The 14,775-nt window shown below is 51.4% G+C and overlaps 1 protein-coding gene across 1 annotated transcript in view; it reads left to right on the top strand.

Annotated features, from left to right (window-relative positions):
• Positions 1–203: 203 nt before the first annotated feature.
• The window catches only part of ASIC1 (acid sensing ion channel subunit 1), a gene marked incomplete at both ends in the record, with an annotated part of 24,372 nt that continues 9,800 nt past the window's right edge, over positions 204–14,775 (top strand). Inside the window, 3 exons of the mRNA XM_080939370.1 lie at positions 204–323; positions 1,185–1,562; positions 2,066–2,261. Coding sequence (XP_080795496.1) covers positions 1,201–1,562; positions 2,066–2,261 — 558 coding nt within the window. The remainder of the gene's footprint in view (positions 324–1,184; positions 1,563–2,065; positions 2,262–14,775) is intronic.

Below are 14,775 nucleotides of genomic sequence, written 5' to 3'. Positions count from 1 at the left end.
ACCCTTTCCCCTCCTCCTCCCCTCCCGCCGCCTCCCGGCCGGACGATGGATCCCTGCAGATCCCGGGGCTGAGAGCACCGCGCAGCGCCAGCGCGCCGAGCCCGGGGCAGACCGAGCCGAGGGAGCAGGAGCGCGCGGGCGGCGGACCGAGCTGAGCCGAGCCGGCCGGGCGGGCCGCTCCCTGCAGGGCTCTACGCGGGTGCCGCGGCGGCCGGCGGCTCGGGCTCCGGGCCATGAGCCCCTCCGCGGCGCGGCGCTGAGTCCACGGACCGCCTCGCGCCCCAGGACCTGCAGCGGCGGCCGGCTTTCTCCAGCCCCCTCAGGTGGGTTTCCGACCCCGCCGCCTTGGGCCCGGGGCTCCCCGGCGCCCTGAAGCCGAGACTCTCCTCCGCTGTAGCTTTCTCCAGCTTCTGGGGAGGCTCGGCGGATGGGGAGGGGGCGGGGGGCCGAGCCGGGAATCTGACTGCGACGAGAAGCTGGACTGGAGGGGGTGCGTTTGGGGCGGGGACAACTGGCTGTCATAGGGAACCGCGCCCCCCCTCGTACATCCACCTCAGGCAGCCTACCATCCCCTCCCAAACACACACACACACACACACACACACACACAGCCTGCGCCTATGCCTGTGCCTGTTTGAGAACTGGAGACACAGAAGGTGAGGATTCAGGCAGGGCCCCTCCCCAGATGTGCCCACCTCCGGAGAGGTGGCCCTGGTTTAGCTCTGAGGTGACAGCCTGTTTCTGGGGGATACCCTTGATCAAGAGAAGCGCTCCTGACCCCTGGTTCAGCCCATTATGGGGAGTTTTGATCTTGGCTGGGGTAGACGTTCCTGTCCCAGAGTGACCTCACACATCTGGAGGGAACTCCCATGCCTGCCTGTGGGTGCATTGGGATTTCCCTCATTCACTCTAGTGCTGTATCTGGGGTCTCCCATAGTCTGGGAAGCTTGCAGACCATTCTCTCGACCCTAGCTGACGACCCAGAGCCTCTACGTTTGAATGGTTATCATCTTTGGATGGTCCCTTGGTTCAGCCACATTTGGAGCCTGCATGTCAGGGAAACCTTTCCTTGGATGATCGGTGACCTCCGGATAAGGATATTTGGATGGATATCATTGGAGGAGCCCGACCTGTGCCTCCATCTCAGGACAATGACAGTTTTATCTCTTCTTTCCTTCCTCCAGGATCCCCTTGGCAAGGATGGAACTGAAGACGGAGGAGGAGGAGGTGGGTGGTGTCCAGCCTGTGAGCATCCAGGCTTTCGCCAGCAGCTCTACGCTACATGGTCTTGCCCACATCTTCTCCTATGAGCGTCTGTCTCTGAAGCGAGCGCTGTGGGCCCTGTGCTTCCTGGGTTCGCTGGCCGTCCTGCTGTGTGTGTGCACTGAGCGTGTACAATACTACCTCTGCTATCACCACGTCACCAAGCTCGACGAAGTGGCTGCCTCCCAGCTCACCTTCCCCGCTGTCACGCTGTGCAACCTCAATGAGTTTCGCTTTAGCCAAGTCTCCAAGAATGACCTGTACCATGCCGGGGAACTGCTGGCCCTGCTCAACAACAGGTGGGCAGCTCCCATCCACCCTTCTGCATGGCTTGTGGAGTAGCAATCTCCTTAGCCCACCAAAAGTCAACCAGATCTGCCCTTGAGAATCCATCCCCCTTAAACCCGCTGCTCATGCAGAGGAGCTGAGGTAGTGCCGCGTACTGGGTTACCTACACGCAATCCCTGATTCCAGCTTAGGTCAGAACAGCTTTATCCCACCCAATGTGAGCTAAGAGATATTGGCTCTTTCCCCGGAGAGCATTACCCACCGCCTGTACTATATCCCCTCGTCTCACTTAGGGGATGGACCTACATTAAAGGGGAGAGACTGTACCATCCACAGCCCCTTTGTCGTCCTGCACTCCATGTGCCGGGCTCTCCTGACACGTCCAGCTCTTGTTCTCGGCCTATCTATGCCCAGATCGGATCCTCCAGGGACTCTGAGCCGTGCCCCCACCCCAGGTAGGGCATGGCTACTAAAGATCATGCTGATCCATGTACCATTCACCCCTGGGCTGCAGGTATGAGATTCCAGACACACAGATGGCTGATGAAAAGCAGCTAGAGATATTGCAGGACAAGGCCAACTTCCGCAGCTTCAAGCCCAAGCCCTTCAACATGCGTGAGTTCTACGACAGAGCGGGGCACGATATCCGGGACATGCTGCTCTCTTGCCACTTCCGAGGGGAGGCCTGCAGCGCCGAAGACTTCAAAGTGGTGAGTGGGTCCCTGGTCCGGAGACTGTCACCCTGGGCTAGAAAGGGAGGAGACAAGAAGCAGGTTTTATGTTTGCTGTTCTGGGAGAGAAGCTCGGTGTCCTGGGGTTTGCTTCTGGCAGACAGGGTACTTTCGTCCCGCACGTGGTGCCTTTGTACTGCATGAAGACTTGAGCCTCAGCTTTGTATCTGTGATGTGAGGGAAGAAAGGACGTGATATATACTGTGCAAACCACCCATGCGGACACTCCATACACGTGGACACACTTTCCCCAGGGTGGCCCTAACCCCTCTGAGCTTACATTCTGGGCCACAGGGGTCAGAGTCAGCAGTGGTAGGTACCCTACAGCCTTGTTACCCAAAAATGGGCCTGCACACTGTCATCTGGGAGCTTGGGAGGAATGGACGACTTTGCCTAACCCAACCTTAACCTAACCCACCCGAAGCTGAATCTGTGTCAGCTAAGATCCTCGAGGAGATATAACGACTTGTCAAAAAGCTTGTGAGGCACAGGAAGTTAGAAAGCTTCCTCAGGAACAGCCACACGGGTCATTCTGTCCATGCCACCCTCACCACAAAAGGCAGGCACACATGCACGTATTCATGTGTGTGTGTGCGTGCACACAAACACACACACACACACACTCACTCATACACATACACACACACACACACACACACACACTCACTCATACACACACACACACACACACTCACAGGGCAGGATAGGTTTCTCCTTGCCTAAGTCCCACGCCCAGATCCAGAGGCTCAAGACGCAGCACAGTCAGACTGACCTGAAGGTCCTTTTGCTTCTGAAAACGGAGATGCCTCCCCCGAAGTTTATAGCCCACCTTATCAATAGAGTGCCCGCTGGCTCACGCCACAGCTCTGGGGGACTGACTTTGGCAACTGATATACTAGGTCTTCTTGGGGAAAAAAATCAGAGATTCCTCCGGGCTAAAAATCACTCATAGCTGGGTGTGAGGTACACACATAGCTGGGTGTGGGGATACACAACTGCAATCCCAGCCCTTGGAAGGCTGAGCCTGACTTTGGATCCATATAGGTAGAGCCTGTCTCAGACAAAGCAGGCCGTACCCAGAGATGTGCACACGCTGGCCCCGCTGAGAGTCCGGGTAGGATGAGCAGTCAAGCCCAGGAGTTTGAGACCAGCCTGGGCAACAAAATAAGATTCTAAAATTAAACAAACAAACAAAATCCTGGCTACAATCCCACAGGCCTGTCTGTGAGCCAAGCACTTGAGAAACTGAGGCAAGAGGATTTTGAGTTTAAGGCACACAGCTTGGGTTATAGAGAGGACCTATCTCAAAATTCAGAGAAGAAACACACACACACACACACACACGCACACATGCACACACACATGCACAGACACATGCACACACACATGCACACTGAGGCAAGAAAAACCCTATGAATCTGGAGCCTAGACTTTCTCAATCCCTTTGCTAAATAACCACATTATTTTACAAATGCACAGACAGGAAGCAGCCGAATAATTTGCCTTAGCTCACTAGCCAGTTGGCCAATGACAGATCCAGGATTAGAACCCAAGTCTCCTTAGGTACCAATGTACCGTGTTCGCATCTCTGGTATTGCTGACCCTGAAGTGCCTCTCCTCTGTTGACATTGCTCCCCAGAACCCCCTCCTCGCAATTCTCCACTCTCGGTATCTCTCTTGCCTCCCCGACCATTTCCTCTTTAACTTGCTTGCTTCCTCTTTGCCTTAGGCAACAGGGGCCCACTTGTTTGTGTGGAGAAGCTAGAGCCCTGGGCATGGTTAACATTTCCTGCCAAGGTTACACAAGACTTCCCAATCTCTTTAAGCTCTGCTTTGCAGACCTGTTTTGCAGCCTTTGTCAATGCTAGGACTTAGGTCACCACACTCCCTGCTGAGCCTCCATTACCCCCAGATGCAAGTACTTTCTCTTTTACTTCTGTACACCGGGGAAAGTCCTGAATTCACCAGACCCTGAGCCCAGAGGGCTCCCAGGCTCACAAACTGTGTTTCTAAGAGAATCAGAACTGAGAGTAGCTGCCCCTCCCCCTGCCTCAGTGTATCTCAGTAGACCAAATGCTTGCTTATTGGGTTTACAGTGTTCGATGCAGCGGGGCAGGAGGGGAGCTCATGGCTCAAAACTTGGAGGTGCTAAGGTATAAAATACAAATGTAGTAAGTCCATGGAAAGTTTAGTTGGGGGCTGGTAAGATGGCTCAGTGGGTAGAGGTGCTTTCCACCAAGCCTGATGACCTGAGTTCAAGTCCCGAGATCCATACGGTGGAAGAGAACCACCTCCCACAAATTGTCCTCTGACCTCCGCATGAGGCATGAGTGCTGAGGTGCTTGCACACACACACACACACACACACACACACACACACACACATACACACACACACAGGTAATGAAATGTGATTGGCCTGTATTGTTTGAGGGAGAATTCTAAGTTTTCAGATAGAGATGTGTTTGATTTGCAGAGTTTTAGAGCAATTGGGTCCTTTAAAAAAAAACAAACTTATTTTGTTATTTTAATGTGTACGTATTTGTATGAACTTGAGTATGTGGGCGCCCTCAGGCTAGGAGAAGGGCACTGGCTCCTCGGCATCTGATATGAATGTTGGGACCTCAGAGAGCAGCACGTATTCTTAGTCCTGAGCCCTCTCTCCAGCCTCATTGTGAGTTCTTGCTCAAAGGACAGACGCACAAGCCAGCATCCTGGAGACCCTACTGTGGCACTCCTTGTCAGGAAAGACTAGAATTGTTCTGTTTCTAATGTCTAAGGCCTGACCGTGAAACCAGCTGGCTCCAAACTCTCCGGCCTTTGCCCACTGCCGGCAGGTTGGCCTCGCTGCCGGTCTCCTTCCTCATCAGGGGCACTGCCATATCTGCCTGGAGGGATCTTCAAGTGACAGTTCTCCGGGGCAGAAAGACCCGGCTGGTTTCTCCTTTGGCTCTCCAGTCCCAAGAGGACTCACATCCGGTTCCTCTCCTCTCCTTGGTCTCATAACTAACATGTCTCCCAGCCTTATCGTTCTCTGCGATGCATGGAATACGTGTCAGCGGTGTGAATCTAGACTAAGTCAGTGTGGCACTAAGAAAAATCATCTGTCCTCAGGGTCAGGACCAAGAGGAGACTCCCCTGGTAGCCCTCAATACCCAGGTTAGCCTCAACTCCTTCCTTAGCCACGGTGCTGGGATTATAAGTGTGTCTCCACAGTCTGCAGAGCAAGGGCGTCTTAACCGAGGGCCAAGCCTCTGCTCCGTGTTTGTGGATACTGTGCGCATGGGCATATGCAGGACCTCTTTGTGTGTTTTCCAAAGTCAGGCTTCATGCAGACAGCAACTGCTCTGTTCACGAGGACTGTTCAGGAAGGCGCAGAGCACAAGGCTACTCCAGTGCAAAGAGCCCAGCTCCCCTGATAAGCCTTTCCCTCCCTGAGATGTGCTTCTAGCTCAAGCACAGGGAGTGGATTGCTGGTTAGAATGTGGGGCCTGGGAGCATGGGGAAGTGGCCTGAACCAAGTTGGGAGAAATGATTTTGAAAGCCATTTGGGGTTGGGAAAGTTAGGGAGCAGTAAGGGATATCCCTGGGCAATCCAACTGGGTCGATGCCAGCAGCCCCCTCCTGAGTAGCCAAGAAAGCAAGGAAGGCCCAAGACCAGGTCTCTTCTTCCCCAGCCATCTCCCCTCCTTCCCTGCGGGGTGCTCGGTTGCCAGAGCAACAAAGTCTGAAGCTCCTCTCTCCTTCCCCACCTTAAGGACAGCCAGGCCAAGGCAGGGCAGGGGTTCCATGGTGGGGGGTGGGGGGTGGGGGGTGGGGACTCAGCTGCTGCTGGTCTCTGAGCATGGGCTGGGGAAGGAGCAGAGCACAGCTGGTGGCAACCTCCAGCTGCAGCTTCTCCATCCCTGGCAGTGGGAGAGGGATGTGGCTGGAATGCTGAGCAGTACCAAAGGGAGGAGGACGGGGGGGGGGGGGGGGGGGGGCTGCAGATGGTGGCCCAATCCGCCCTATGCCAGCCCCGCCAGCTGAGCCCTGGAGCTTGCCGGGGAGAAAGAAGCAGGGATTCTTGTCTGAGCCTCGGGGATGAAAGAAGAAACAGACAGTGGGTGTCCTGGAGGTGGGGGTGCGGCAGGGCTGGACACACGGGGCAGGAATCTGAAGGGTGCCCACGGGATTACTCTAGATACTGAAGCAGGGACAACCCCCTAATGAAGGAGTGAAGGAGTTAGGCATGGAAGGGGAGAGGACCTCTTCAGGGTTCTGAAGGGAGACAAGGATATTCTGGAACACTGTGGGGAGGGAGGTGCTCACCTGAGAGGGGGTGGGATCCTGGGACTCAGACTGAGGACTTAGATGTCATCTAAAGCTACCAGAGGCCTAGCGGTGTAATGGAGTAATGGGACAGTTGACTGGCAAGAGTGAGCTAGGTCCTACAACAAACAGTTAAAAAAAAAAAAAACTTAAGTAAATCAATACTTAATAAGTAAAAATTCCTGGGATGACGACCAACACTCGGACATCTCTTACTCTCACTGGACCCCCACAGAAGCTCAGAAGAGACGTCCTTAGGAACCTGATCCAAGTGGATTTTTTTAAACATGAGTACGCTGCCGCTGTCTTCAGACACACCAGAAGAGGGCGCCAGATCCCATTACAGATGGCTGTGAGCTGCCATGTGGTTGCTCGGAATTGAACTCAGGGCCTCTGGAAGTTCGTGCTCTTAACTGTAGAGCCATCTCTCCAGCCCTCAAGTGGATTTATTCCCTTCAACTAGGGCAGGAGTGGTGAGGAGAGAGGCGGCAAGTGGGTCCTGACGACCCCACCCAAGGGAGTGTGGACAGGATAAACAAGCACAAGATAAAGAGTCTCCACTCCCCCAAAGAATTCAGACACACCCCATCCTGCCCTTTTCCCTGGGATGTATCCGTGTGAAGACTCAGGGGGAGGAGTTAGGCAGGGCCAATCAGGAACCCAGAGACCCTAGGGAATGGTCTCTTGCTGTGCCCCCCCCACCTTTTCCTGCATAGATTACAATCTTTGGGTAATTTAGCCTCCTCTCCCCCCTCTCCCTCCCCCCTGGCTAGTCCTCCCAGACTGCTATCAGCTAAGAGGCTACTCTAAGCTAATTGATCTCTCTGCTCTGGCCTAAAGTAATAGGGAATTGATGTAAGTAACTAAGTGCCTCTGGGGGCAGAGTCGGAAGTAAGGACTCAGAGGAATGGATGTCTAGCTAATGCCCAGCAGTGGACAGCTCACTGGGTGATGTGTGCTACACCCCACTGTGTCCTGGAGGCAGAAGAGTGCCAGCAGACTGTTTGGGGACATTCTGTTATAGGTACAGGTCACTCCTGAGAGTAATCGCATTTATGGAGGGGAGGGTTGGGAATATGGTGAGGAGAACTGCAGATTGGGAGTGAGGGATTGGGAAGAAGAGGGTGACAAGTTTTACCCCAGACAGCCACTTCCAAATTCCAGCTCCTGCCCTGGGGCTGAGGTGTGGCAGTGAAAGTCAGGTTTGCTCTGAGTTGTGGCTGCCAAGGTGCACCAACAACAGTCCAGTGAAAGATACTTGGGTGGGTAATCTGAAAGGCGGGGGCAGAGACGGTCACAGCAAAAACAAGGCGCACTTAGCGGGGCTGCAGGGCCAGGTGTGGGGTCGGGTTCTGCTGGACTCCGTTTCTCAGTTTCTAGGCCCAGTTTTCCCGTGAGGAGAGGGGTCGTGCTGAAGTGTTGTCAAGGGGCAGCCCCTGCTCCTGGGATGGCTCTACAGTTAAAAGCCTCTGAGGTACTTCAGCCAAGACTGGGTCTGAATTTAACAGGTGCGCGGAAGTGACTTACATGCATAGGACAGCCTTGGTTTGGTTTTGGTTTGGGCAGGGTTTCTCTGGCTGTCCTGAAACTTACTCTGTAGACCAGGCTGGCCTCTGCCTCCTCAGTGCTGAAACTGAAGGATTGGGCTGCCATTGCCCAGGCCTGAGGGATACTTTTAAGTGATTGTGAAACTGTTGTAGTCCATGTAAAAGCTGTAAGAACTGGGGTTGCTGGCTGGAGATGTAACTCAGTGGTGTGTTTGCCTATTTTTCACAGAGTCCTGGGTTCCGGGGGGGGGGCGGGGGAGGAACAGCCAGTTAAGACTTTTTAAGAAGAATTATTTATTATATATAAGTACACTGTCACTATCCTCAGACACATCAGAAGAGGGCATCAGATCCCATTACAGATGGCTGTGAGCCACCTTGTGGTTGCTGGGAATTGAACTCAGGACCTCTGGAAGAGCAGTCGGTGCTCTTAACCGCTGAGCCATCTCTCCAGCTCCAATTAAGGCCTTTTAAGTTCCTATGAGTTCTAAGAAAGAAAACTCTTTCCCACCTCCACCATCTGTCAATTGACTGTCTGGGGGATGGGAGGGGAGGTTGGGCTTTGCTGTTCAGTGTTGCGTGACTCTAATTGGTCGGCCCCATCAGCAGGCCAGGCAAAACGTATCCCTAAAGGACAGTGTGCTGCAGCGACCTGGGCCGTCACAGTAGCTAAGCCGACACTGGTACATCCATTGCGTGTGTGCCCCTAGGGAGCAGCCACATATGTACACCCCCATCCCCGTGTCTGGACGAGGATGCAGATGTATAGTATGTGGAATGAACATGTGTGTGTTGTAGGAGGGAGCTTTCGTGTGGACAGACGTGTTGCATGAGGAGCCTGTGGCGGCAAACTTCAATCCTGTTCATTTAAGCCCCCCCCCCCATTATGAGTCTGGAGGAAGCTTAATGTCACCATTGGAGAGGCCGGGACACCGAGGGTCAGGGATGTTATGTGATTTTCCTGAGGTCGGGACGGTCTAAGGTGTTGTCTTTGGATCTTCCTTTGGTCACAGGACTATGTGTGACAGGACCAAGGCGCTCTGGGTTCCCCAGCCGCATGGGCTCTTAGGAGAAGCAATGTAGAAGAGGTAGGAAGGGAAGGTGCAGAAGTGACCCCTGGAATCCCACCCCTGATGGAATCTCTCCTTTATTTATCTTATGTATGTGGGTACACCATTGCTCTCTTCAGACACACCAGAAGAGGGCATCTGGTTCCAATACAGATGGTTGTGAGCCACCATGTGGTTGCTGGGATTTGAACTCAGGACCTCTGGAAGAGCAATCAGTGCTCTTAACCACGACGGAGCCATCTCTCCAGCTAAGTTGTTGTTATGGGAGGGGCTGAGAAAGAAGGTTTCCTTAAGTAGCTCCAACTGTCTGGAACTTGCTCTGTAGACCAGGCTGGCCTGAATGGAACTCACAGAGATCCACCTGCCTCTGCCTCCTTTCTCTGTTGGGAACAGAGGCATATGCTATCCATAGCCAGCAACACCTCTGCCTTTTTATTGCCCTGTCTTTTCAATCCCCACTCCTGGTCCCCCACCCCTAAGGGAGTAGCCCCCTGGCAGCCACACTGTAGAAGAGAAAGTCAAGTCCCAGGGTAGCTTTGTGTATCCCATTGTATTCCTGATTAACATCCTTAAGCTGGCCCACAGTGCCACCTGGGAAACACCCCAGCCCTTGTTATCATGGCCAACTGATCAACCTCCTCAGTGGCTCCTGCAGGCTTCCCTGCTCTGTCTTTCCTAGCTCTTTTCACCCCTCCTCCCAACAAATGACCTTGCTCCCATTTAACCAAGAAAATAGAAGCTTCAAACAAGATCTTCTTTCTCTTTCCCCCTGGTACCAACACCTGAAAAGCAATGGTCATCTTTAAAAAATTTTTTTTTATTTATTTTATGTATGTGGATACACTGTAGCTGTCTTCAGACACACCAGAAAAGGGCATCCGATCTCATCACAGATGGTTGTGAGCCACCATGTGGTTGCTGGGAATTGAACTCAGGACCTCTGGGAGAGCCATTGAGCCATCCCTCCAGCCTGAGAATAGTCATCTTATCTAAAATAGTCTGATCCCCTCTATCTGCTTTGGAAGCTTTCTTCTCTTCCCTCCTCTGCAGGACATTTCTGAGTGACGCTGTCCCATAGACACGGAAACACGTTCAGTATGCCCCACACTTAGAATACACACCTGAGCCAAGCACTATGGTACGCCTGCAGTAACTATCTACAGGTCAAGATGATCACTTGAGCCATGGAGTTGGGAACCAGCCTGGAAAACATAGTAGACCCTGTCTCTCATGAATAAACACATAGCTAGAGTAAAATGGTTACTGAGTATTTCCTATGTATCAGAATTCGGGCTACAATAAAAACCAAAGCATACATTTTTCACCTCCATGATACCCTCCATTTTTTTCTTTTCACTTTTTTACTTTTCTCATGTGTTTAGATTTATTTGTATTTTATGTGGGTGGGTGTTTTGCCCCCTGAGTGTGTCTCTGCACCATACACATGCAGTACCCGAGGAGGCCAGTAGAGGAGCACTATAATCCCTGGAACTGAAGTTACAGATGGCGGTTTGCAGCCATGAGGTGGGGCTCAAACACAGGTCTCTGGAAGAGTGCCGCTTACCCGCGGACTGACTCCAGCTCCCTCCACACAACTAGGATTCCCTCTGTGATGTTACTAAAAGCGAGCTGTGCAGTTCTCAGTACGCATTTCCTCAACTCCAGCTCACCCGAGCTGCCGTCTCCCTCCTTGATCCGGGTGGCTTTGATTAAAGACCGGTGGTGACCTTCGTGTTGTCAAATCTAGATTTTCAATGGCTTTCAAAACTGTCGAGCCAAGCCATGTTTGGTGGCGCGGGCCCTTAGACCAAGCTACTCAGGAAACCGAGTTCCAGGCTGGCCTAGGTACCCAATGAGATCATGTCTTACAAAACAAAGGGGAGTCTGAAAAGGGCCCCTTTAAGCTCCTATATTTGAATACTTGGACCCTGGTTGCTAGAACTGTTTGGGAAGGACTAGGAAGCCTTGTTGGAAGAGGTGAGTCACTAGGGGCAGGCTTTGAGGTTTCAAAGCCTACACTGTTCCTTCCCAGCGAGCTCTCTCTGCCTCATGCCTGTCTGTCTGTTGCTGCCGTGGTGGTCATGGGCTCTAACTTTCTAGAACTACGAGTCTCAAGTTAAATGTTTTCTTTTACAAGTTTCCTGGGCCATGTTTTCTTATCCCAGCAATAGGAAAATAACAGAGTTAGAAGGTGGTATCAGAAATGGCGTTTCCTCTGTGGTTTACCCATAGCGGGCTGTCAAAGGCTCCAGACACCAGCCTTATCCACTACTGATACCTCGAGTACCATTGGGTCTGCTGGATCATATGGTCTGAGCGGTAGAGCTGGACCTCCTGAAGAGTCTTCTCCTGCTCTGGGCCCCGCTCAGAGCCAACCGCTTTCTGAGTCACTTGGTGTAGACGTTGGAGTAACACACCCAAATGAGCAATGTGCTGGTTCCAGACTCCAAATCGGGCCACTAAGCATTGAGCTTCTTTCTTGGTGGTGGGAGAGGCCAGGTGCAGTAACCTGCCCTTCACCTTAGAGGAAATATCTCTGCATACCCCATAGCACTGGACTCCTAGGGATTTCACTGAGGTAGAGGACCTTGAATTTTGGTTGGATTTATTTCCCATCCTCTGGTGTACATATGTATTACCAACAAGTCCAAAGTGGTTGCTGCATCCTGCTCACTTGGTCCAACTAACATAGTTTCTTTTTTATTGCCAAAATACAATATGACGGGGCACCTTCTCAAAGAAAGCATTTAGCTTAGGGCTCATGACCATCAAAATGGGAAACATGGAAGCAGGCAAGCAGACATGGCGCCGAGAAGGAGCTAAGAGCTCACATCTTGATCCGCAAACAGGAGGCAATGACAGCTAACTGGAGGAACGGCATGGACTTTTGAAACTTTAAAGTCTGCCACAAGAGGCACACCTCCTCTAATAAGTCCACACCTCCTAATCCTTCCCAAAACGTTCCATCAGCTGGGACCAAGTATTCAGATATATGAGCCTATGGGGACCATTCTCATTCAAACCACCACAGGGAGGTATGGCTGGGGACCAGCTGAGTTGGTTGAGGTTTGCCTAGCATTTGCATGAACCCCTGGGTCTTATCTCCAGCCCTGCACAGCAGGGTATAGTTTCTTGTTCCTTTGGAGACAGAGGCAGGGGTATCCATAGTTCAAAGTCATCCTTACCTACATAATTAGTTCAAAGCCAGCTGGGATACAAGTCTCAAAGGCTGGGAGTGGAGAGGTGGGAATACTGGCTTATTCCCATAATCCCATCTCTTGGGAGATAGAAGCAGGAAGATCGGGAGTTCAAAGACATCCTCAAGAGGATCAAAAGATAAATGTTATCCTCAACTACTTGGCAAATTCAAGACTAGTCTGAGCTCCAGAAGGTGCTGAGTTTAAAAACTGAACCATATTAAAAAAGAAAAAGAAAACAAAACAAAACTGAAACATAAAAGAATACAACAAGATAAACGAACCAACCAATGTCTAAGGGGCTGGGCAAAGCTTAGTGCTAAAGAGCTTGTCTCAGTGCAGAAGGCTCTGGCTTTGATCCCTAGAGCTGCAACAAACAGCAGGAACAGATTGTTTCTGTCCAGTCTTATGTCTAGCCATTTCTGTTTCTTTACCAGTTTCGTCTCCTCTGCTTGGCTAGTGTGTGCTTTCTGCACTCAGGGCCCAGCCTGTGGTTTTATTCTTTTTTTTTTAAGATTTATTTATTTATTACATATAAGTACACTGTAGCTGTCTTCAGACACACCAGAAGAGGACATCAGATCCCATGTGGTGGCTGGGAATTGAACTCAGGACCTCTGGAAGAGCAGTCAGTGCTCTTAACCACTGAGCCATCTCTCCAGCCCTGGTTTTCTTCTTCAAGTCAAAGGGATATAATCTAAAGGCACAGCTTGAAGAATTTCGTGCTGGTATACTTTACACCGTAATGGTATGTACTACATTGGTATATGCAAAATATTTCTGATACTTCTGGTGGTTCCTTCGGGTGAGTACCACCCCATGGGAGTCTGCTGTTGTTCTAGTGGCAAGGGTTTCACTTCTCTTAAACATCCTGGAGTTGTACTTACCGCCCCTCGGCGTCTCAAGAGTGACCCACTTTTGCCCGTGATCATCCGTGCGAGTCATGTCTCGATGGTCGTTTCTTTTTCAATGCCGTGTGCTATCTCATTATATTCATAGAACGCAACTTATTTAGACGTTCTACTATTGCTAGACATTTGGGTTGTCACCAGTTTGGGGCTGTTATAAATAGAGAGGCTGTGAACATTCTTCTTCCTGGCTTTTTGGTTGACACACGTACTCATTCCTCTTGGGTATGGGAGTAGGAGCTGTGGTTAAGTCATAAGGTAGGATTCTATTTAGCTTCAGCGGATAATGCCAAGTGAGGCCTCTTTTTCCTTTCCTTTTTTTTTTTTTTTTTTTTTTTAACTTTGTGTTCTATTCTTGGGCAGTCACACCTTTACTCATGACTTTGAATACCATCTACACGGTGCCAGCTCCGGGTCTCAGGTCAGCTCTCTCCTCAGAACTTCAACCCCAAATGGCCAATTTTCCATTAGCATCTATACTCAGGTGGCCTTGAAGCTCCTGAGAGTCATCAGGTGCAGAACCAAACTCATGTCGTCTTACATCTTAGGCAAGTCCTCCCTGGATGACTGCTCTGGAGAGCGCCCCGTTAGTGCCCTGGCCCTCCTAGAACTCATGCTGGAGACCAGGCTGGCCTGGACCTCACAGAGGCCTGCCTCTGCCTTCGAAAGTATGCATTGTCACTCCAACTCTTTAAGAGACTTGAATTGCTTGTTGTGGCTCAGCATTGTGTGTGTGTGTGTGTAAGCACACTTGCTCACATGTGCCCGTGTAGATGTCCTCTCCCATCTCTAGAATGGGCTGGAATAAATTATTCTATTTTATTATATGTACTTGTATTTTTCATGGATGTCTGTGTACCATGGGAGGGGATATAAAATCCCCAGAAATTGGAGGTATAAACAGCTGTGAGCTGCCATGTGGGTGCTGGGAATCGAACCCAGGTCCTCTGAAGAGTATCCAGGGCTCTTGCCTGCCGAGCCCCTCGCTTTTCTTTTTGAGACGGACTCTCACTGAACCTGGAGCTCATGAATTAGCCAGGACCCAGTTAGCCACTGAGCTCCGGAAAATCCACCTGTCTCCACCTCCCGGTGCTGGGATTTTAGACAATTATCCAATTGCTGCTGGCACTGCGATCTGAACTCAGACCCTCATGCATCCCCTGAGCCCTGTGGTTCAGTTCTTGCTTGTCAGATAATGATGAGGTTCCTCTTTTCTTGGGCTGTGTAAAGAGCCCATGAGTTGGTTGAAAATCACTAAACCTGCCCTGGTGTGGAAGGAGGTGAAGTTCAGAAGGGATTCAGAGAAAGTAAGAAAGCGCTCAGTGGCCACACACGGCTGGCGAGGACGGGCTCAGGGGAGAAATTCGTCCTTGGCTGGAAACCCTGACTCATCGTTCCCACTACTCACTGACTTAGTTTTACTTTTTGTAAGATGGAGATTTATAGGTCACCCAACCTCT

The sequence above is a fragment of the Micromys minutus genome (genome assembly GCF_963924665.1).
Source record: "Micromys minutus genome assembly, chromosome: 27".
Classification (NCBI taxonomy): domain Eukaryota; kingdom Metazoa; phylum Chordata; class Mammalia; order Rodentia; family Muridae; genus Micromys; species Micromys minutus.
Note: the sequence above shows the minus strand (reverse complement) of the source record. Positions and strands in the feature narration are given on the sequence as shown.